The sequence below is a fragment of the Peromyscus leucopus genome, chromosome 23 (assembly GCF_004664715.2).
Source record: "Peromyscus leucopus breed LL Stock chromosome 23, UCI_PerLeu_2.1, whole genome shotgun sequence".
Lineage (NCBI taxonomy): Eukaryota > Metazoa > Chordata > Mammalia > Rodentia > Cricetidae > Peromyscus > Peromyscus leucopus.
Window position 1 is genome coordinate 42,008,104 of NC_051082.1, and position 22,478 is coordinate 42,030,581.

The following is a 22,478-nucleotide window of genomic DNA, read 5'->3' on the forward strand; positions in this document are numbered from 1 at the left end:
AGCAGCTACCTGGTGAAGAGAATGGACAAAATACTTGGATTCCAATTGAAATGTTAGACTTATGAAGATTTAAGGAGGCAATAGCATCTTATGGCATGCATTCCCCATATGTAAAGCAAATGTTAAACACCTGGTCAACTTGTAATAGGATTCTGCCACAGGACTGGCCGGAGCTGGCACAGGCTATTCTGGAACCCGGGCAAAAGCTCCAGTGGCAAAAGTGGTTCAAGGAGGAGGCTAAAAATATAGAAAAACAATGGAGGGATAAAGGACTACAAGTCTGCCAGGATCAGTTTATTGGAGAAGGCCAATATGCTTCAGTACAAACACAATGTTTATATGATGTCCAAACCCTAATTCTATGTCGAACAGCAGCCTTGAATGCATGGGACAGAGTTGAGGAACCAGGAAAAAAAAACTGAGTCATTTACAAAGGTTATACAGGGCCCAAAAGAATCTTTCACAGATTTCTTACAAAGATTGACTTCAGCAGTAAAGAGAATGGTCCTCAATTCAGAAGCCAGTCAGATAATAATCGAATCTTTGGCTTTTGAGAATGCAAATGCAGCATGCAAGAGAATAATCAGGCCATTAAAGGCAAGATCTGCACCCTTGGAAGATTGGATTAGAGACTCAGTTAATGTTGAGGCTTATGACCATGATGATATGTGGGTAGGAGAAGCAATTTCAAAAGGTTTGAGAAATGTTAGATGTTTTGGATGTGGAAAGCAAGGACATTTGAAAAGGGACTGTAAACAGGTCATTCCTAGAAACAATGTTTCTTCAAAGAACACTGGCATCAGAATGCCCCTTCTTTCTGGTGTATGCAGAAGATATGGTAAGGGAAAACACTAGACCACCGAATGTAGATCAACAAGGGACAGGCAAGGTAATCCTTTGCCTCAGGCTTTGGGAAACTCCCAGAGGGGCCTCAGGCAGGCCCCCATAGCAAATCCAGTTCAAACCTTTCCTGAAGTTGTAGAGGAAACCCCTACTCAAAGCAACTAAATAACCAAATGCCTATTGAATTAAATCATGCTGGTCAGGATGATGAAATAGAGAGAATAGAAAATTCAGGAAAAAACATAAAGAAAATTTTTTTGGCAAACTTTTATAAATGAACAAAGACCAAAATTAATAATAAAAATAAATGGTGTTTTGTTGTCTGGTCTGGTAGACACAGGTATGGACGTTACCATAATTGCACCAGAATTTTGGCATCCAACTTGGCCTCTTCAGAGGTAACTTTCAATTGTTAGGAATTGGGACATTATCTCGAGTGAAACAGAGTGCAAGATGGCTCGAATGTATAGGTCCAGAAGGACAGAGATGAAACTTAAAACCAAATGTGGCTAACATAGCTATGAACCTGTGGGGTCAAGACTTGTTGCAACAATGGAATAATCAGATTAACATCCCTCCAACCTCAGAAACAAATCATAAACTAACATATGTTTCTGAGAGAAATATTAGAAGGTATTATTCTAATGAGTAGTCACCAGCCATCCAGATTGTACAAGAACAGGGCACAACAACTGATGATCTCCCAAAGACACCAACAGCTCTACCTTTAAAATGGTTAACAGAGAAGCCTGTATGGGTTCAGCAATGGCCTTTAACAACAGAGAAACTCTAGGCTTTAGAAGAGCTGGTAGAAAAACAGTTAAATGCTCAGCATATTGAAGAATCAACCAGCCCTTGGAATTCTCCTGTATTTGTTATTAAAAAGAAATCTGGTAATTGTAGAATGGTAACAGACCTTAGAGCAATTAACAAAGAAAGTCAGCCAATGGGCTCTCTACAATCTGGAATTCCTTGGCCTACTCTGTTACCAAAAAGGATGGCCTCTCATAGTTATTGATTTAAAAGACTGTTTCTTTTCAATACCCTTACAAGAAAAAGACAGAGAAAGATTTGCTTTCACAGTGCTTACTTATAATAATTCTCAACCGGTTAAAAGATTTCAATGGAGGGTCCTCCTACAGGAAATGTTGAATAGCCCACCTCTGTGCCAATATTTTCTACAACAGCCATTGGAAGTGATACGTAAAAAATTTCTCAAATCTATAATATGTCATTATAAGGATGGTATTTTACTAGCTGACTCAAATGCAGATACTTTAGAAAGAATGTTTGAAGAAGTAAAGAAAAATGTGCCTTGTTGGGGATTACAAATTGATCCTGAAAAGATACAAAGAGGAGATTCTATTAATTATTTAGGATATAAAATAGAGCTACAAAAAATTAGACCCTAAAAGGTGCAAATTAAGAGAGATTGACTACAGATTCTTAATGACTTTCAAAGATTATTTGGAGACATTTCTCATCTATAAACTATTGTTGGGGTAAAAAATGATGAACTGAATAATTTGTTCAAAACCTTAGAAGGTGACAAGGACTTAAATAGTCCAAGGGAATTATCACCTGAAGCTGAGAAAGAATTGGTCTTAGTAGAAAAGAAAGTACATGAAGGGCATGTGGATTATATTGATCCAAAGCTAGATTGCATTTTGTTTATTTTACCTTCTAGGCATTCTCCTATAGGAATATTAATGCAGAGGGAAGATATTATATTGGAATGGATATTTTTTACCAAATAAACCAAATAAAAAATTAAAAACTTATGTGGAAAAAAATCTCTGACTTGATTTGGAAAGAAAAATTGAGACTTCGTCAATTAGCAGGAATAGACCCAGCAGAAATTGTCGTACCTTTAACTAAGGAGGACATTGAAAAATTATGGACAGAAAGTGAACCTTGGCAAAGAGCTTGCAGTAATTTTTTGGGAGAAATTAACAGCAAATATCCAAAAGCGATAGAATTGATCTTATAAAGAGAGCTGATTGGATCTTGCCTCGAATTGTACGGGGGGAAAACCCATATCTGGAGTTCGTACATTTTATACAGATGCCAACAAACAAGGAAAGGCAGGTTACAAATCAGAAAATTTAAGTAAAGTGGTTCAAAGTCCGTATAATTCAGTTCAAAAATCAGAATTGTATGCTATTCTGTTGGTATTAATGGATTTTTCAGAACCTCTCAACATAGTAACTGACTCTCAGTATGCTGAAAGAGTAGTATTACATATTGAGACTGCAGAATTTATCCCTGATGCTTCAGAATTAACTTCACTATTTATTCAATTGCAAGATACAGTCAGGAAAAGGAGTCACCCTTTATATATAACTCACATCCAATCCCATACTGGTCTGCCAGGCCCTCTAGCACAAGGCAATGATGAGATTGATAAATTATTGATAGGAAATATGATGGAGGCCTCGGAATTTCATAAAAAAATCATGTCAATAGTAAAGGTTTAACAAAGGATTTTTCCATAACCTGGCAACAAGCCAAAGAAATAGTAAAGAAATGCCCTACTTGTTCCTTCTATAGTCAAACACCATTATAAGCAGGATGTAACCCAAAGGATACTCAGAGGAATGAAATCTGGCAGGTGCACATGTTTCACTTTGCAGAATTTGGAAAATTGAAATATGTACACCATACCATTGATACTTATTCAGGATTTCAATGGGCAACTGCTTTGAGTTCTGAAAAAGCTGATTCTGTAGTCACGCATTTGCTAGAAGTTATGGCCATCATGGGTATACCTGCACAAATCAAAACTGACAATGCTCCATCATATGTCTCTGTTAAAATGAAACAGTTTTTTCCTTACTACAATATAAAGCATATTACAGGCATACCACATAATCCTACAGGTCAAGCAGTTATAGAAAGATCAAACAGAACTCTAAAGGATATGCTAAATAAACAGAAAGGGGTAACGAAAACCCCCAGAAATAGACTGCATAATGCTCTATTTACTTTGAATTTTCTTAATGCCAATGAGAAAGGAACAACAGCTGCAGAGAGACATTGAATAATAGAAAAGACTACAGAATTAAATCAGCCTATATACTTTAAGGATGTGCTAACCTCAGAATGGAAACCAGAATATGTGTTTCGTTGGGGATGAGGTTTTGCTTTTGTTTCTACAGGAGAAGATAAGCTGTGGGCACCATCAAAATTGATAAAGGTTCGATTTGAACAAGAGAGACCTCTTAATTAGAGGAGGTAATAGTTCATCAACCAGCATGAACATCCAATTTAAACTAACTTATACCCTAACAAATGCCTTTTCATTTAATCAGATAATAACTTGCCAAAAAGGAACATCCCCAAAATTAGTCTTGGGGAAAGGTTTTTGTTTTTGTCTTTTAGGGGAATGAAGGCTAAGGAATCTGAAGAACACAGGATGAATGAGACAACTGAAGAAAAGGGACAAATCATCTATCCCTGGAAACAGAGTGAAATGGGGTATGGGTATATCATCTAAAAAATTTTATAAGTCTTCCTAAATGTTTGTTTCTGCTCTTCTCTAAAGAAATTTAACACTATTGGTCTTCTAGTAGTCCCAGTTCATTTAAAATTTAAAGCTGACTTTGGAGTTGGAGAATGGCTCTCTCCTTCTTTAAACTCAAACATGTTGTTAAAAGGAAAATGCAAACTCCCTGTATCATGCCAGAAGAAAAGAGCCATCTTTTGCTATGGGACAGGAGAAAAACCAAATTAATTAAGGGACTATTCTATTACTAATCTCAACTCTTTGATTCTATTCTGATTCTTTAAATTTTTCTTTAAGTATGAATTTTATATCAAAATTTACAAGATATATATATATATATATATATATATATATACACACACACACACACACGCACACATTTTAAACTTTGTTAAGATATGAATGGTCATATAGAGTACTAACTTATTCTAGAAAGAAAAAAAGCCTTCAATTAACAGCATACATATGTCTTTGTGTTCGAATCCTTTATCAGTTTTCTGCAGGAAATCATGGCCAGGCCTAACATCAACTGAAGTCTCAAGGAAGAAGATGGGGCCCCACAACAACAACAATTCCATGTGGGCAATAATAATATCATTAATCTGACAAACATCATCTACAGATCAACATTGAACTACAAAGTGCTCAGAGCAATGTTGAGATGACTAGCTGAGATGATCCAGTCTCAAAGACTACTTGAATAAGGACTTGAGATAAACCCTGAACTTTGGCATTATACACAGACTGGATAAGGAAGGATATAGTTACCTTTCCTAGAATTTGACAATTAACCTAAAATTTTTCTTTCAGGATAAAAATACCTTCGCCCATACCCAGCAGGAAGCGATTTTAAGACTACTACACCCACATTTTCAAAGAGGTGGTGTGGGGCGGGTGGTTTTTTTGGTCTTTTTAATGGGTTTTGGATCTGGAATAATTTTCATTGTTTAGGAGGGTTGGTTACAAGTTGTTTTCTAGGGTTAGGAAAAAGGCTAAGCAAAGGAGATTAGATTTAAGATTCTTGTTTTTTTTTTAAAGTAAAAAGAAAAGAAAAAGACAAATACTAGTTTTAAATACTTTACATTGGATTTGATTGTTTTATATTGTATACAATTTATATATATTGAAATTGATATTGTTAGAAAATGCTATATGTATATTTCTAATTGTACTTATACCGTTCATTTAACAATGTAATGCAATTTTCTGACCCTTGAATGTTATTATTACCAACTATTAGGATATAAAGAAATGAAAGTTAGTAGTTAGATATTATAATAGAACTTGTAGTCATATTAGGTATGTTTTAAAAATTGAGCAGATATATTTTAGATAGACAGGTCATCTTCAAACCCTTCAGAGATCTACAGAATATGGCATTTAAAATGTTTTAATAACTTAGAAAATTTTTCTTTTTTGTTATGACTATGAGACATGTGGGCTCCTGGCAGTACCAATCTGCTTCAGAGAAAATATGGGCATTGAAGAAAATGCATATGGAGTTAACTTTCATTATGGCAAAAGTTAGCCACTGGACAACAAAGTATCCTCAAATCAACTGCTGACAAACAGGACAGACAGGACAAGAAACAAAGGACTACTGATTCTTGCCAAAACAAGTATGGTTATGGCTTTATCAAAAGGCATCTTCTGAGGCCAGGACAATATGGCACCATCCCTGAAGTGGCCTTCGCAATCTGGAAAAGATACAGTGCCCTTTTGTTTGAAGGCAGCTGAATATGCAGTGGGCTGATGACTTCTGATGTGCAATGGAACAGCAGCTGAAACAGTTATTCTTGAAGAGTAACTAAGCTCACGCCTCTCAATAGTAGACTGGCATTTAATAGAGGGATGTGAAGAAGAACGGGATGCTGAGATGAAGCCACATATACACAGCCAAGAAGAATGGACAGCTGAATTAAAAAAAAATCAATAATTTCCAGAATTTAAAATACTGAATCATGACAGGACACTAGTGGAATTTAGGTGTTTCTGGTACATGGACTGCACTCATCCAGTGTGAGGTCAAACTATTGACCTTGTGTACATTGTACTTCACAAATGAGTCTGTCAGATACACTAAGCCTATAGGCTGAAGATGATGCCCCAACACTGTGGAGAAACCTCAGGTGACTGTCCAGGCAGCTGGCTGTTTCTGTCAACTCAGAATTTTTTTGGAAGCTGCTTGCATGCACTTCCTGTTTTTATTTTTTATTAGGTAATATTATTTTCCTTCTTGGATCTCTGAGGGAGTTGAAGATTAGTTAGTTATAGTTGAAGATTAATTAGGATAGAAAGTGAATTAGATACATTTTGGACTTACCAAATTAGGATAGATAATGGAATTATTTTCTCTGAATTTGTCAAATACAAATGGACTAGACATTGTTTAGGTATTTATTACTTGTATATATTGTATATAGTTATTGTACTTTTGTATATAGTTTTTCTTATGTTAGTTATAACCTTTTTCCTTTTTATTAAAATAGAAAAGGGGAAATATAGTGATATTTTATTTGTACTAAAATGTGATTTGTGTGTTAATAAATAAAGTTGCCCAGGGGCCAGAGCTATTAGAACCATAGCAAAAGCTGGGCGGTGGTGGTGCATGCCTTTAATCCCAGCACTTGGTAGGCAGAGCTAGGTAGATCTCTGTGTATTCAAGGATACAGCCAGCATTGGAGACACATGCCTTTAATCTCAATACCAACCACAGAAGACCTGGAGGTCTGTACAGGCAGGCAGTGATGAGGCAGTCATGTGGTTGGGTTTACAACCAATGAGAAGGCAGAACAGAAAGTCTACATAAAGACAAAAACACAGGAAGTAGGTCTCTTGGCTTAAGAGGCTAGCTGCAGCAGACGGGTAAGGCTCTTAGCTCTGATCTCTTGGCTTTCTTCTTTGCATTGGTTCTATGTTTCTTATTTAATAAAGATGGTTGGTTACATCTACAATGGTGTTTTGTCGCAGCAATAGAAACCATAACAAGATATTCATATACATAAAATAATCTTTAAAAAATAGCAATAGGGGTTGGGGAGATGTGCAGTGTGTAAAACATTTTCTGTGTGGACCTGAGCCTGAATTACCTAGCCTACATAAAAAGCTTGGCATGGATGTATATATCTGCAATCCCAGCCCTGGGATGGAGGACAAAGCATGATGGATCCTGAGAACTTGCTGGCCAGCCAGCCTAAGTGAAATAGTGAGCTTTTAGTTCAGTGAGAGATGGTCTCTCTGGAAAACAAAATGGAGAGTGATAGAGAAAGACACCTAGTGTCTATTTCTGGCTTCCACATGTGTATGCATATTTGAACATTTATGTACATGTACAACACACATCCCAGCTCTCTCTCTCTCTCTCTCTCTCTCTCTCTCTCTCTCTCTCTCTCTCTCATCTCGCTGTCTGTCTGTCTCTCTTTCCCTCTCTTCCCTGTCTGTCTGTCTCTCTTTCTCTTACACACACACACACACACACACACACACACACACACACACACACATACACACACACAGAGACAGTAACAGTATATAAAAATTAAATTAAACATGAAAAGAAGGAACAATGAAAAGGCAGATGTTGGGGCTGGTAGTATAAGACTATGGTACAGTGTATGACCAGAAGGTACAATGTCATGCATCCTTACTCCATCCATAAACAATCTGAATGAACATGTAGATGTTTCAAGTCTCTTTAAGGCATAAATGAGTTGACAGACTTCTGTGTACTAAGAATTTGTGGAAATAGTCCCTATCAAATGGGTAGGGAAAGTAGAGGCACACCTGGGCATGTCACCTTTGGCAACATACCATGTCATTGAGAAATGATCTTAACAAATAATTGCCAGTGGAAGATTTGGAAATCTTGCATGCATGTGGTACCCTATCTCTATAGTCTTATATGGGTGGATATTAATTCATCTCACACTGGGAGGGCACAGATCTAGGCAAGCATGAATCTACCTAGTCCATAGAATGAACTCATGGGTTTGTATGGGTTTATAAGTACTCCCCTTGACTTCAGCCCCTGGGATCAGGGCATAGGAGACCCAGTTTATCCCTGGAAATGGATTAGTGCAGCCTGCTAATTCATGAGCTGATAGCTAAGCTTTTATACAACCTGCCCCAGAGAGTTAATCCAGAAAAGATCAATAGGCCTCTGGCAGCTTACCTGGGAACTCTGCATATCCTGAGGCCCCCCCGCCACTGCCCACAACATTGACATCTCCCAGGTCCTCTGGTTCCTCCAATATGGAATTTGCTATGCACTGAATGTCTCAACTTTAACACATTGTATTTGAGGGAATATATGCCAAATCTTCAAGATCTGGGAGCAAAGGCATCTGGACATGTGCAAATAATGCTGGATCCCAGGAAAACAAATGTCCTAAGTGACATACAGTACATCTATAGCCTCAAATCTCTAGCATGAACACAGGGATTGATGGGAAAGGTACAGATCTCCATTTATTCCCTGAGGAACATTTTACTTTTCCAGTGCCTACTTCACAGCCTGGCTCTAAAGTACACACATCCCAGAACACATTGTGGAATGCCTGCAGCCTGAACACAGTGGTCATTGCTATGATCAAAACACTGTCAGACAAAAATAGCCTTTGAGAGGACACTGGTGCACTGAGGAGGAAACCCTAGTGCTTTGCTGGAATTTCACATCAATGCAGTGGGGCTGGAGAGATGGCTCAGCAGGTGAGAGCACTGACTGCTCTTTCAGAGGACCTGTGTTTGGTTCCCAGCACCCACATGGTGGCTCACAATCATCTGCAGGGGATATAGCACTTCTAAGGACAGACTGTCACTCTCATGTTTGGAGACATTACATAACTGGAAGAGGTCACTCTAAGGAAAAGGTACTATGTCCATCTAAGATCCAGAGAGGTCTGGCATCTTGAGGCTTAGTTATGGATAAAGATCACCCCATAAAGTTTTAGACTTTTAATGACCTACCCTCCTTGTCCTTAGATCTCTATTAGAATACTCCATCAATCCCATTGAAATCTCCAACTGGCTACATACTTAACCAGCAAAAACAACTTGACCTGTATAAGCTAAAGAGAAAGCACCTTTATTTTCCTACAATATGGTCTGGTTACAATATAGATTAGAGAAACTACAGCAGTGGCTGTTTCGTGGCAGCCTTGAACACACTGCAGTACAATTAGGCTTACTTTATGAGAGAAGTCAGATGGTCAGAGATGTCTTACATACAGCCAAAGGAGCCTGGAAGGGACTCCACTACAGACCCTGACATTGTGACTAATCCACTCCTGAGAGGTCCATGTGTATCAGTTACAGCCTCCTCCCCTTACCCTCCTTCCTCTTATGCCCTACCAACACAAAAGCAAAGAATGTCATCACACAGCATCTGAGGGCCATAACAGAGATTCTTTGCTTTGTGATAACCTGCCTACAGGATGTTTCTACCATGTGCTTTAAAGTGTCTTTAAATAGAAAAAGCTACATAAAACTGTTACTACACAGGGATGTGGAGTTTGGGGTAACCTAAACACGTGTTCACAGGGCATGCATGCATACCTTAGAGGATGGCACCAACCCACTAGTGAATGAAACCAGAATAATAAGTTCTCATCTGTAGGTATTTTAAGGCAGAGCTTTCTGTGGGAGAATCTAGCCCACCATTGGAGATTTGCATTTAACTTTGCACATAAGGTCATATCAGCTCATGAATTATATATTTATAATATCTGATGCAAATAAAATAAAATTTAAGGCAGACATGTAACTTTATTGATTTACTATTTTTTTAAAAAGATGTTTCCTCTCAGCACTTAGGGGTTAGATGAAGGTGGATCTCTGTCTTGAGGCTCACTTGGTCTGCATGATAGCAATGTTCCAGGATTACACAGAGACCCCGTTTCAAAACAACAGAAACATTAAAAAAATTAAATTACATATATGGGTGTTTGTATTTAAGTGTGCCACATACAAGCCTATTGCTGGAATCACAGATGGTCGTGAGCCATCATGTGGGTGCTGGGAACTAAATCCAGGTTCTTTTCAAGAGCAGCAAGTGTTCTTAAAGTGAGCTATTTCTCCAGACCACTTTATAAAAGTTTTAAAGGTAGGCTGTTGGAACATGGTCCAGGAATGGAGCTGTGTGAAGAGAATTCTGAGTGCTTGTGAGAACACTCCAAGAAAACAGAACAAGAGTCTTGTGACTTAAGTTTCTTCAAAACATGGGATTGTTCAGGGAATGTGTTTTCCTGCCTTCCCAGGTGTAGCAGATTGGAGTGGGCTTGCTTCAGAGTACCCATTGCCACTTACTATTGTTATTCAGAATGCTTACAGCTTGAATCATGTGCTCTTTACTCATATGACCTTCCCCCCCCCCATTTTTGTTGGTTTATTTATTTTACATACCAACCACAGATCCCCCTCTCATCCCTCCTCCTGCTCCTCCCTCACCTTCCCCACTTACTCCTTATCCTTCCTCCAACAGAGTAAGTTCTCCCACGGGGGACAGCTAAGCCTGGTATGTTCAGTTGAGGCAGGTCCAAGCCCCTCCCTGCTTTATCAGGGGTGAGCAAGGTGTCCAGCCATAGCTAATGGGATCCAGAAAGCCGGCTCATGCACCACCATGGGTAGATCCTGATCACACTGCCAGGAGCCCCTCAAACAGACCCAGCTACATAACTGTCTGCCATATGCACAGGGTCTAGTCCAGCATATGACCTTTCTTAATTCTCAAAGTATATATTGTCTGACATTCTAAATAAAGTTGGCTATTGCATGAGACTTTAGTCTGCCTCATTCATCGGCTCCATTCTCCCTGGTCCCACCACCTCTGGAGTGACGACAGTGGGCCATGGAGATGGTTCAGTGAATGAAGGCACCTGCCACTAAGTCTCACTACTGTAGTTCCAACCCCAGAACCCACAGAATGAGAGGTGAGATTTGATCACCAAAAGTGACCTGACTTCCACATGTGTACTGTTGGATGTTTGTGTGTGCTTATGCACAACCACTGTGGGGGTTTGAGTAAGTATGGCCCCCATAGGCTTATATTTGAACTCTTCATCATCAGGGAGTGACACTACTTGAGAAGGATTAGGAGCTGTGGCCTTGTTGGAATAGGTGTGGCCTTGTTGGAGGAAGTGTGCCACTAGGGGTGGGCACTGAGGTTTCAAAAGCCCAAGCCAGGCCCAGTGGCTCACTCTTCCTGCTGCCCGTGGGTCTGGTAGAACTCTCAGCTATTCTCCAGCACCATGCCTGCCTGCATGCTGCCATGCTTCCTAACATGATGATAATGGACTAAACCTCTGAAACTGGAAGTGAGCCCCAATTAAATGCTTGCTTTTATGAGTTGCCTTGGTCATGGTGTCTTTTCACATCAATAAAACAGTGACTAAAACAACCACTAAGTCAGCAAATAAAAAAATTAAAGTGACTTTAATTAAAAATGTTGACGTACATTTATTGTGCATGGTGATAGGTTTCACAGACATCTTAATGCAAGCATATCATATAATTTGATCATATGCACCCTGCCATCTCATTTCTCCCTCCGCCACTCTTCTGCTTTGTTTCTGCAGTCTTGCTGCTACTCTCACATCATATATGTACATATAGGATTCTAAATTTAGGATCCATAGTGAGAAAATGTAGTATTTGTCTGAGTCTAACTTATTTCACTTAGGATGATATACAGTTCCATCCATTTCCCTGAAAGAAATGACTTAATTTTGTCCTTTGTATTTGAAAATATACACATTCTTTTTCATCCAGTCACCTGTTTGAAATCTAGGCTAATTCCGTAAGTTGTCTAGGTTGAATAATACTGCACTAAACAGACACATAAGTATCTTTGGACATATATCCAGTGGTGGTATGTCTGGGTGACAGGACTACTTAAAGTATTTTGAAGACTCTCCACACTGATTTCCACTGGCTGTATGAATTTGCATTCCCACAAATAGTGTATAATGTCCCTGCCCTGCACTTTCATCTTCACCAACATTTATCTGTTTTCTCAATGGCAGTCTAACTGGGGTGAGATGGAATGTCACAGCACTTCCCCAATGGCTTAAGGATGTTCAATATTCTTTATATATTTACTGACCATTTGTATTTCTTCTCTTGAGATTTTTTTTTTTTTTGAGATAGGGTCTCTTTTCATAACTCTGGCTGTCCTAGAACTCATTATGTAGACCAGGCTGGCCTCAAACTCACAGGGACCCATCTGCTTCTGCCTCCCAAGTGCTGGGATTAAAGACCTGTGACACCGAGAACTGTCTATTTCATTTGCCCATTTATTAATTGTTTAGCATTTGTGTATCTGGCTGTTCTTTTTGTTGTAGTTGCTGCTTTTTCTGAGTCTCATTCAGGCATGTTGGCTTTGTACTTACTATGTAGCAGAGGACTTTGAGCTACGTGTGCGTGTGTGTGTATGTTTAGGGCAGGGATGCACGCATGTGCCAGGGTCCATGTATGGAGTTCAGAGAACAACTCTGTGGAATTGATTCTTCCTTCTACCTTTATGTGGATTCTGAAGGTTAAACTCAGGTCATCAGTCTTTTGTGCAAGTGCCTTTACCGTTGGGCCATCTCACTGGCTCTGTGTTCCTTATATGTTCTAGACATTAGTCCTGTCAGATGTAGAGTTAAAAAAGGCTTATTTCATTTGTAGGCTGTATCTTACCCCACAACTGTTTCTTTTGTTGTGCAGTTCTTATCTAATTCAATCCTTTGGACAATTCTCAAGTTTTTATTTTCTGAGCAACCAGAGACATTTTCAGAATGTCTGTAACTATATCTTCAAGTGTCTTCTCATTTCATGTTTTACATTAAGGTATTGGATTCATTCTTAACTGGTTCTTTTTGGGGGGTACCGGGTGATATTATAGACGTAGTTTCATTCTGCTATATACATGTGGGTAGTTTGCCTGTACCATCTGTTAAAGAGGGTTGTATTTGCTCCAGTGTATTTTTAAAGAACTCTTTATCAAAGGTTAGATGCCTGTAGCCATGTGGGTTTATTTCTGGGTCCTCTATTCTATCCCACTGATCTACATGTTTGTTTTAAGTTAGCACCTTGCTGCACAGTTTTTCACACCTCTCTCTGGTGCACTTGTTGACCATTCTCCCTGTACATCTGGATAACAGCAGTGAGCAGTAACCATGGCACAACCTGAATATGATACTGTGTTGAAACTTACCCCACAAAACAAATTAATCCACCATTTAAAAATTTTAAATTACATTTATTTATGCAGTTATATGCAAGGAGGAAGGGTGCGAATGTACCATGTAAGAAGAGAAGTGCTGGGAGCTGGTCCCTTCTTCCACCATGTGAGTCCCAGGGATCAAATTCAGGCCATCAGACTTCGTAGCATGCATCTTTACCTGCTGAGCCATCTTACTAGACTGGCCCATTACATGTGAATCAAGATTCATGCAAGTTCTCATCACATGGACAGAATGAGGCTAGATACTTAGGGAGAATGTAATATGAATGACCTCCAGCCTAGTTCCTGGCAAAATCCTTATTCCCTTCTGAAACCTCATGAGCCAGGTCTCCACAGTCCACATTTCTCTCAGCAAATGCTCCACTAAGCTCTGCTTAGGGGATTCTAAAACTTTCCTAGTCTGTAAGCCTTCTTCAATGTCTCTATCACAAGCAGTTCAGAGGATGTAATAGCCATATACTCAGATTTCTGGAAACAGTGTTCCCACTCCTGTTACCAATTTTCTGTATTGGTTACTTTTAGCATTACTATGATAAAATACATGGCAAGTCAACTTAAGGAAGTTTCTTTTGCCTCACAATTTGAGTGTACAGACCATATTACAGGGAAAGTATGGCAGCAGGGGTATGAGGTGGCTGGTCACAATATGTCTAAGTCAGGAAGCCCAGTGAAATAGATACTGGTGTGCTAACTTTCCCCTTTTTTATTCAGTCTGGGACCTCAGCCTATAAAATAGTGCTGCTCACCTTCTGGGTGGATCTTCCAATCTCAGTTAAACAGCTCTCTCAGTTAAAGACTCTCCTACACATACCCAGAAGTTTGTCTTCTACATCCCATCAAGTTAGCAAGCAAGACTAACCATTATAATCACAAACAGATCTCTAATGGTTTAACATAATCTACAGTTGGAAATAATTTTTTAGCTTGAATTTAATTAATGTAGATGAGGTTGTAACATTTGTTTTTGCATAATCATTCCTTATGACTCCATATTAAAATTCACCAGTGGCCTAGCTTTCATAAGGATACAAAGAAGAAAAGAAAGGTTTTAGGTTTTGTAGCTATTGTACTGGTGGATGCAATAAAGGCTACAATATCATGCTTGGAACATATTTTTATGATACTTTACCCTGCCAATCAAGAGTATTGTCATGTGTTAACAGCATTTTAGTCAACAACCCACACAATATTATGGTAGCTCTTATAATGCTAACACAAAAAGTTCCTATCACTCAGTGATGTCATGACAATAATGCAATAGTACAAAGTGTGGAATTCTCTGTACACGCTTGAATCCTCATGTTCAGAAGGAGATGTAGGAAGACAGTGGGGTCAACTTCAGGTTCTGTTTACATGGAAATGTGGCTGGCAGGAGCTACTTACAATCCACAAAAGGAAGGTGAATCTGCCTGTAGACTGACCTTCTTCCCTGCATTCTACAGGAATGGGAATAATTGAGCTGTCCAATCAGGTGCTTTGCTGAAAGAAAAGAGGTGGAGGTAAAAGGGGCTACTGGGTTAAAGCACATGGATATGTGTGAATTGTGGTATAGTTTGTGATAGACACATGCTATGAGCCTTACAAACTTCAATGGCTATGCAATATCATCTTCTGCACTATAACTTATATGGCAGCCATAGGGAGGTTATCAGGGCAACTGAAGGCAGGACATGATGAATTTGGGCCAGGAAGTCCAGAAGTGTAGATGTATAAGCTATTGAAACCCACATAACTAGCTAGCACTTACCACCCTGGGCCACCACTTGTCTAGAGCCCAATTTCACAGCTGTCCACTCATCCACTGGCTCCTGTCTATTTGTAGTATGGTTCTGGGACCTATGATTTTGTATGAATGGTGTCTTGGGACCTGGTGCCCTCTTCAGATGAATGTCCACATGCCCACAGCTTCCCAAACTCTGGAGAGACAAAGGGAGCAGGGACAATCAGGTAATATGTGGGCTTTGTGCATAGGAGTGTCCACAAAATAGTTCTCATTCAAAGGGAATAAAATGCACTTTATTTCAAGTCAAATATTAGTGGTTGTGGCCTAGCAACATGGATTTAGGTGGAAGTGGTTACATGAACCTTTTTTGTTTTGTTTTGTTTGTTTTGTTTTTTCGAGACAGGGTTTCTTTGTGTAGCTTTGCACCTTTCCTGAAACTCACTCTGTAGACCAGGCTGGCCTCTAACTCACAGAGATCCGCCTGCCTCTGCCTCCCGAGTGCTGGGATTAAAGATATGCGCCACCATGCCTGGCAACATGAACCTTTATAGTCACAAAACAAAGTCATAAAACAAGGCATTACTCAATAGAGTGGTATAGTTATCAGGTTGTAAGTGGCTGTATTAGTTACTTCTCTGCTGCTATGATAAAATACCATGACCAAAAGCAATGTAAGGAAGAGTTTATTTTGGCTTATGGTTTAAAAAAAGTAAGAGTCCATCATGATGGGGAAGGCATGGCATGGTGGCAGGAGCAAGAAAGTGGTTGATTACATTTTCATCCATGCACAGGAAGCAGAGAGGGAGAGTAGGAATTGGGGCAAGGCTTTAAGTCCTCAAGGCCTGCCCAGTGATGTACTTCCTCTAGCAATGCTGTATCTCCTAGAGGTTCCATAACATCCCCAAACAGTACCACCGACTGTGGAACAAATGTTCAAATACATGAGCTTGTGGGGGGCATTCCTCATGTAAATCAACACAATGGGTTGAAGCAAAGTGGGCAAACTTCTGGCATCGGCTGAGAATGCTATCTGTAGTTAGCTTTGGGGTGGTGGGAGCCAGTGGTCTGCTAAATTAACGCATTCTGAACATTTTACTGGTTACAAAAGGTATCTATTTTTGACACAGGAGGTCATGTCAATAATTACATGTAATTAATTACATGTACAAAGTAATTACATGTCCCTAATATGATACTTCACTGAGCTATATAATTTTGATATTTGTCACATTTTTCTTTTGTTCAAGGAAATGTTTATTACACAAAATATGATGGAGGAAAACATAAAGGAAGGATTGTATAAGGACACTATAAAACACAATGGGATCATGGGTATGTTAATTCTGCTGGCTGTGGTATAGGTGCTATGAATGTAAGCATGTTAGTAAACAAAAATATATGCAACTCATGTCAATTATAAGCCAATAAACTTCAAGAAGATGTGTCAAATCCTGGTGTTCAAAATGAAGTGCATAGGCTGGGTGGTGGTGGTGCACGCCTTTAATCCCAGCACTCGGGAGGCAGAGGCAGGCAGATCTCTGAGAGTTCGAGGCCAGCCTGGGCTACAGAGTGAGTTCCAGGAAAGGCACAAAGCTACACAGAGAAACCCTGTCTCGAAAAACCAAAAAAAAAAAAAAAAAAAAAAAAAAGTGCATGGCATTCATTAGACAAAAATCAATATTAGGTAAAACAATAATGAGACTAAGAATTCATTACCTAATCTATGATCTCAATAACTGAGAAAATAAATATTTTGTTTAAAAAAAGATGAAGCTGACAAAATGGCTTAACTAGTAGAGATAAAAGGCTTGACACCAGGGCTGATGACCTCAGTTCGATTCCCAAGACCTACATAATGGAAGGAGAGAACTGACTCCTGAATGCTGTCCTCTGGTCTCCATATAGTCTCTGTCTCAGGCTCACTCACTCACTCATACACACAAAATAGGTAAGTAAATGAAATTTTCAAAAACGGTTGCAGGGAGACTAAAAAAAAATTCCAAAATAAAGAAAAAAAAAGAGGTATTGAAAAGGAACGTATCACAAAGAATATCAGCAATTCCAGGTAACTTCAATAAGGAAAAATTACATGTTCATTTGTGTTACATATCTGAACTTATATCTCACATCATAGTGGAGACACCCTATGAGATGTGTTCTTAGTGATTCTGACATTCTGCAAACATTACCAAATAAACTTATACAAACCTCGGTTACATGTTACAGCTGCTATCATGTATGAATCTACTGTGAACATAACATCTTGATGTATCACATGTCTATGTATTATAAAGCTATATAGCATGAACTTGGCAATGAGAAGAATAAATACAACTGTGGAAATGAAGACAGAGTCCTTAAAAAAATCCTTGCCTTTTAGATTCATAGACGACAGAGACTGGACTGCACAACAATAGGAAAATACTCTCTTTCCAATGAAAACTATAGGAACACTGGGGCAACTGTATGGTTACAGATGTTTGCACACCCTTTCCTCATTTATAGAGGAACTCATCAATAGTAAGAAATCATTTACAACTATTTAGTTTATAAATCTAAAAGCATACTAAGACATTCAGAAGGTGTTATGGGAGATAGAGTGATTGCTCTTCAAATATACACAAAGCTATATTTTAAAATTCATAATTTAAACTGCACTGAAATAATTGTATTCATCAAATAAAACAAAGGGTTAAAAAATGAAGTGGCACAGTGGGAGAAACCAACTGCCTCACACACATCTAATCACTTATTAATAAGGAAGGCAAAGATAGAGACCTAGGAAGAAAAGTAGGCAAGGGATTTGAAAAGCTGTTTTATATAGGAAGTATGTACATGTTCAATCATCATAAAAATACAGAGCACACTTAGAAATGAGAAAAAACATAAAACAAAATAACAAGATAGACGAATAGTATTGATGAACACATGAAACAACTGTACATAAACTCACAATGAAGTGTAAGTTGATATTCCTTTGGAGAAAGCAGCCATGAAAGAGACAAAATATTTTCTGTTACAGGTATAAATGTATGTCATGATAACACCGGAGACACAGAAATAATAACACAAGAGCTGAAATCCCGGGAGTGGAGACAAGAGGAGACACAATCAGGAAGTGACAAATAATTATGTGGCCTAGGTGACAATCACACTCAAGGCCTTTTATGTGTAGTTAACAATGAAGTACAGACTAAGTTCTGCACAGATACTATATGCCTGTCATATTTCACTTGGACATAAAATTCATAAAGGAAATAGGCAGAACTTATGAGAAAATAAAAATTCAGAGGCACATATAAATAAATAAATAAAACCAAGTTACATATACTGTTTGTGTTGAAAAATTTATAAACATAACCTTTTCTCCTAAATTAATTAATAATATGATCCTATCAGAATTTCAACATGGTTTATTTTTAATAGAAGGAAAAGAATCACAAAACCCTGGAACTTTTCTGGAAGGTTCAATATATGCATATAAAAATATATATGTTTGTGTACATGTGTGTATCCACAGTATACATGAAATAACTTAGAATAAGAGCAGTAATTATGGGCTATTATTATTTCTTGTATTTTTTTATTTCATCTCTGTATTCTTTTTTTTTTCCTTTATTTTTCATACCAGTTACAGTTTCCCCTCCCTCCTTTCTTCATGTTCCCTCCCCCAACCTCCCTTCTACCTCCATTCAGATGGGGTAAGGTCTCCCTTGGGAATCCACAAAACATGGCATATCAAGTTGCTGCAGGACCAAGTTCCTCCTCCCTGCATCAAGGCTGAACAAGGCATCCCACCATAGGGAATAGGTTCCAAAGAGGCAGCTTATGCATCAGGGACAGGGCCCCACAAAAGACCAAGCTACACAACTGTCACCCAGATGCAGGGGGCCTAGATTGGTCAATTATGGGCTATTATTAAATAATACTAACACACATTATGTAACTCAAATACTGTAACAACAAACTCCAAGGCATCCCAATATAAGTAAGATCCACTGATAGATTTATATGGACATGAGGTCTGTATTAAGAGCAACATAAAAGCACATATCAATCCAGTCATATTAAAAAAAAAAAACACTGTTAACTAGTAGGAAAAAAATAACAAAAGAGTAAAAACTCTGGCATCCAGAATGGGTGCTCAGCACTTTCTAAGCTCCCCACCCTCACCCCAGCTCACCCCATCTACAAGGTCCACCTCCTGGGATGAGTTTTAATACATACCAAGTGTCTTGGTTTTAATGTATTCCGCTTCAAGGAATTAATTCTAAGTCTCAGAACTCTCGAAGCAGAGGGGACTGGGCCTGTGCAAATGGCCATGAATCACAGGAAAAACTGACCTTTTAAGATGGACACACAAGTACATCATTGGCCCTCAACTCTCACCATTAATGAAGAGTTAAAAGTCACCTGTCACCACAGAAGAGGTTGTGAACACTCTTTCAGTGGTGACTCCCTGAATCCCAACAGGGACTGGCTACTCCAAACAGCAGACCTCCTGTAGCTTCAGTACAGAGTAAATAGTATCAAAACCATGCCAGACAACAAGTGTTCGAAAAGACATGGACATGGTAAAAGAGGAATCCTAGTACAATGCTAATGAGAATATAAATTATTCTGTGTTTCATTCCAAAGAACTAAGCAGAACTACGATATAATCCAAACATATAATATTGGTTATGTATTCAAAGGAACAACAAATTGCCAAAGAAATGGCATCATTCCCACGATTGCTGTAGCATTAGTCACACTCACAGACCAGACATGGAAACAACTGAAGTTCCTTTTAGATGACAGTATACCAGGACATTCCTTCCAGTAGCAGGGCATCCAGGTGCTCCCTGAGAGGCTGCACCCCCACACCTCAGAAAGCCTCCTAGAGGAGGAGAGGACCCAGTACCCTAGAATAAGAGCAGTAAGATTGGCTATCATTACATGACACTAACATGCAGCTTATAACTCGATTACTGTGATTAACAAAGTCCAAGGGTCCTATAAATATAAATATCATCCATCGATGGATATACATGGATGAAAGGATTGGACTGTTAAGATCAATAGAAAGACATATCAACACAACCATATGAAAATAGCATTACTATTAATAGAACACACACACACACACACACACACACACACACACACACACACACACACCCAGCAGCAAATAAAACAGTGGACCTCTTGGCAGCCTGATGGGACTTTGGCACTTCCTACACACTCTCCCACAGCTCGCCCCACATTTCAGGTCTACTCAGTGTTGACTTGACAATCACAAGAACTTGGTGTCAGGCAGTTCTGAAACTTACCAACTGGAAAAGACATGAGGGGGGATGAGGACTCTGACAATTCCCAAATGGAAGGGAACATAAAGGCATTCTCAGAAGCTGTCCTGGCCTAGAGGTTTTTTTTTTTTTTTTAAAGGACAAAAGGAACAGTCTTTGTGTAACAAGGACTCAAGTGATTCTTCTCCTGAAATGTTCACAGGCAAACATCCTTGGGACTAGAGAGACAGCTCAGCAGTTAAGAGCAGTTGCTGTTCTTCCAGAGGACCTGGGGCTTGGTTCTCAGCATCCACATTAGGCAGCCTCACAACCGGCTGTAACTCCAGTTCAGGGATTCACACGCCCGCTTCTGGCACTGCCCTCATTTGGTGCACATACATACACACACACATACACACACACATACACACACTTTAATTAAAAAAAATGTTAAAGTCCATTTCTTTGGTACCTGGAAGAAAACAAAACATTTTTTTTTTTGAAAAAAAATGTGTTTGAGATGTATCATAAGGAAATTATACTATGAGGAACAAACGGGAGGCTTTCAGTGCAGCCCCTCTGGGGGAGCACCTGTGGGAAGCTCAGGGGCGCACAAACGGTGCAAGGGGAAGTTAAGAGTGTTTAGGAGTGTGGGCGGGGATGTGGAATTTTAAGAAGATAGAATCAGACTTCAGGGAGCTGGCCTAGGTTCTGGCTTTGAGCTCCTGCTTCCCACACACCTGTAAAGTCCAGGGACTAGGTGGGCCATGGAGGGAACATACACAGCTCCTTCCGTGAACCAACGTCACATTGAGAGATCCCCTGATGATCCACCAAGTCCTCGCCACACCTGATCCGGAGCAAACGGGCAGGCGGCACAGAGCTACCCAGAGACGGCTGCAGTCGCTGACTCAGGAGGGACAGGACGCCGCGGGCTCGGGCAGCCCCCAGGGGACGCAGCGCGCGGCCTCACCGCAGACCCCGCTCGGCCACGGCGCTCCCGCTCGCGCACCGCCACCTGCGGGCGCCACACGTACACTCACCATGTCCATTTCTTGGGGACGCCGGCGGCGTCTTCCTACCATTGCCCTGCATCCACCGCGTCACGGCGCTACCAAGACTGCGCAGGAGCCTCCCTGAGCCCAAGATGGAGGGTCCCAGACAAAGGCCGGGCGACCCGCAGAGCCCGCCCCCGCCCTCCGTCTGTGTGTCTGATTGGACACGCCTCAGCCACGGCTTCTGATTGGACAGGGTTTCAGGTCCTGCCCGCTGAGTGACAGTAGTTGGCGCCCACGTACAGCTGCTGGAGCCCAGGACGACAGGTTCTCAGATGCAGCTGTTGGGGACCCTGGCTCCTGTCAGGTCTCCGTGGTTGGACTTCAGTCATCTCTGTGGGAGGCTTGCTGCTTGGTTCCCTCCGGCTATGGGGTAGGGACTTGGCCTGCTGCCATGAGACCTGTTGCAAATTTAGCAGATTTCAGCCTCTGCTAAGTTCCCTCAAGTCCTTACACTGTGCTTTTAGCCAGCTAGAGTCCTCTCTGGGCCACAGGTCACACTTGCATTTAATTATATATATTAAATATATATATATAAGTATATAAAGATATATAAGTATATAAGAAAGTCATATAAGATTATGAGTTAAATACGTGTATATGTGTACTAGTCACAAACGGGAAGAAGATACCAGTTTTCAAAACCCTTCTAAAGTTTCCAAAGTGTTCTCATTAACTTGGCCTTCAAAATGGGAAGAGATGTCTAATGTAAAGGTGTTTTCTTTTTTCTTTTTTGTATTCAGATTAAAAATAGAAAAGAAACAGGCAAAATCAATGTTGTTGGCACATGCCTGTATGTACTTTTAGAACCTGCAAGGAAAAGGCAGGGAAATTGCAATCTCAAGTGCAGCTTGGTTACAAG

The 22,478-nt window shown here is 39.8% G+C and overlaps 1 protein-coding gene across 2 annotated transcripts in view; it reads right to left on the reverse strand.

Moving 5' to 3' along the window:
* LOC114682213 (zinc finger protein 883-like) overlaps positions 1 to 21,740 on the reverse strand; it is a 38,227-nt gene extending 16,487 nt beyond the window's left edge. The window contains exons 1-2 of one of the 2 annotated variants that reach the window (XM_028856016.2): positions 21,605 to 21,740; positions 20,053 to 20,198 (exon numbers count right to left, since the gene is read on the reverse strand). In XM_028856016.2, the coding sequence (XP_028711849.1) occupies positions 20,053 to 20,198; positions 21,605 to 21,656 (198 nt within the window). In that variant the 5' untranslated portion in view covers positions 21,657 to 21,740. The remainder of the gene's footprint in view (positions 1 to 20,052; positions 20,199 to 21,604) is intronic. The other variant, XM_028856017.2, reaches the window with a different exon arrangement.
* Positions 21,741 to 22,478: the final 738 nt, after the last annotated feature.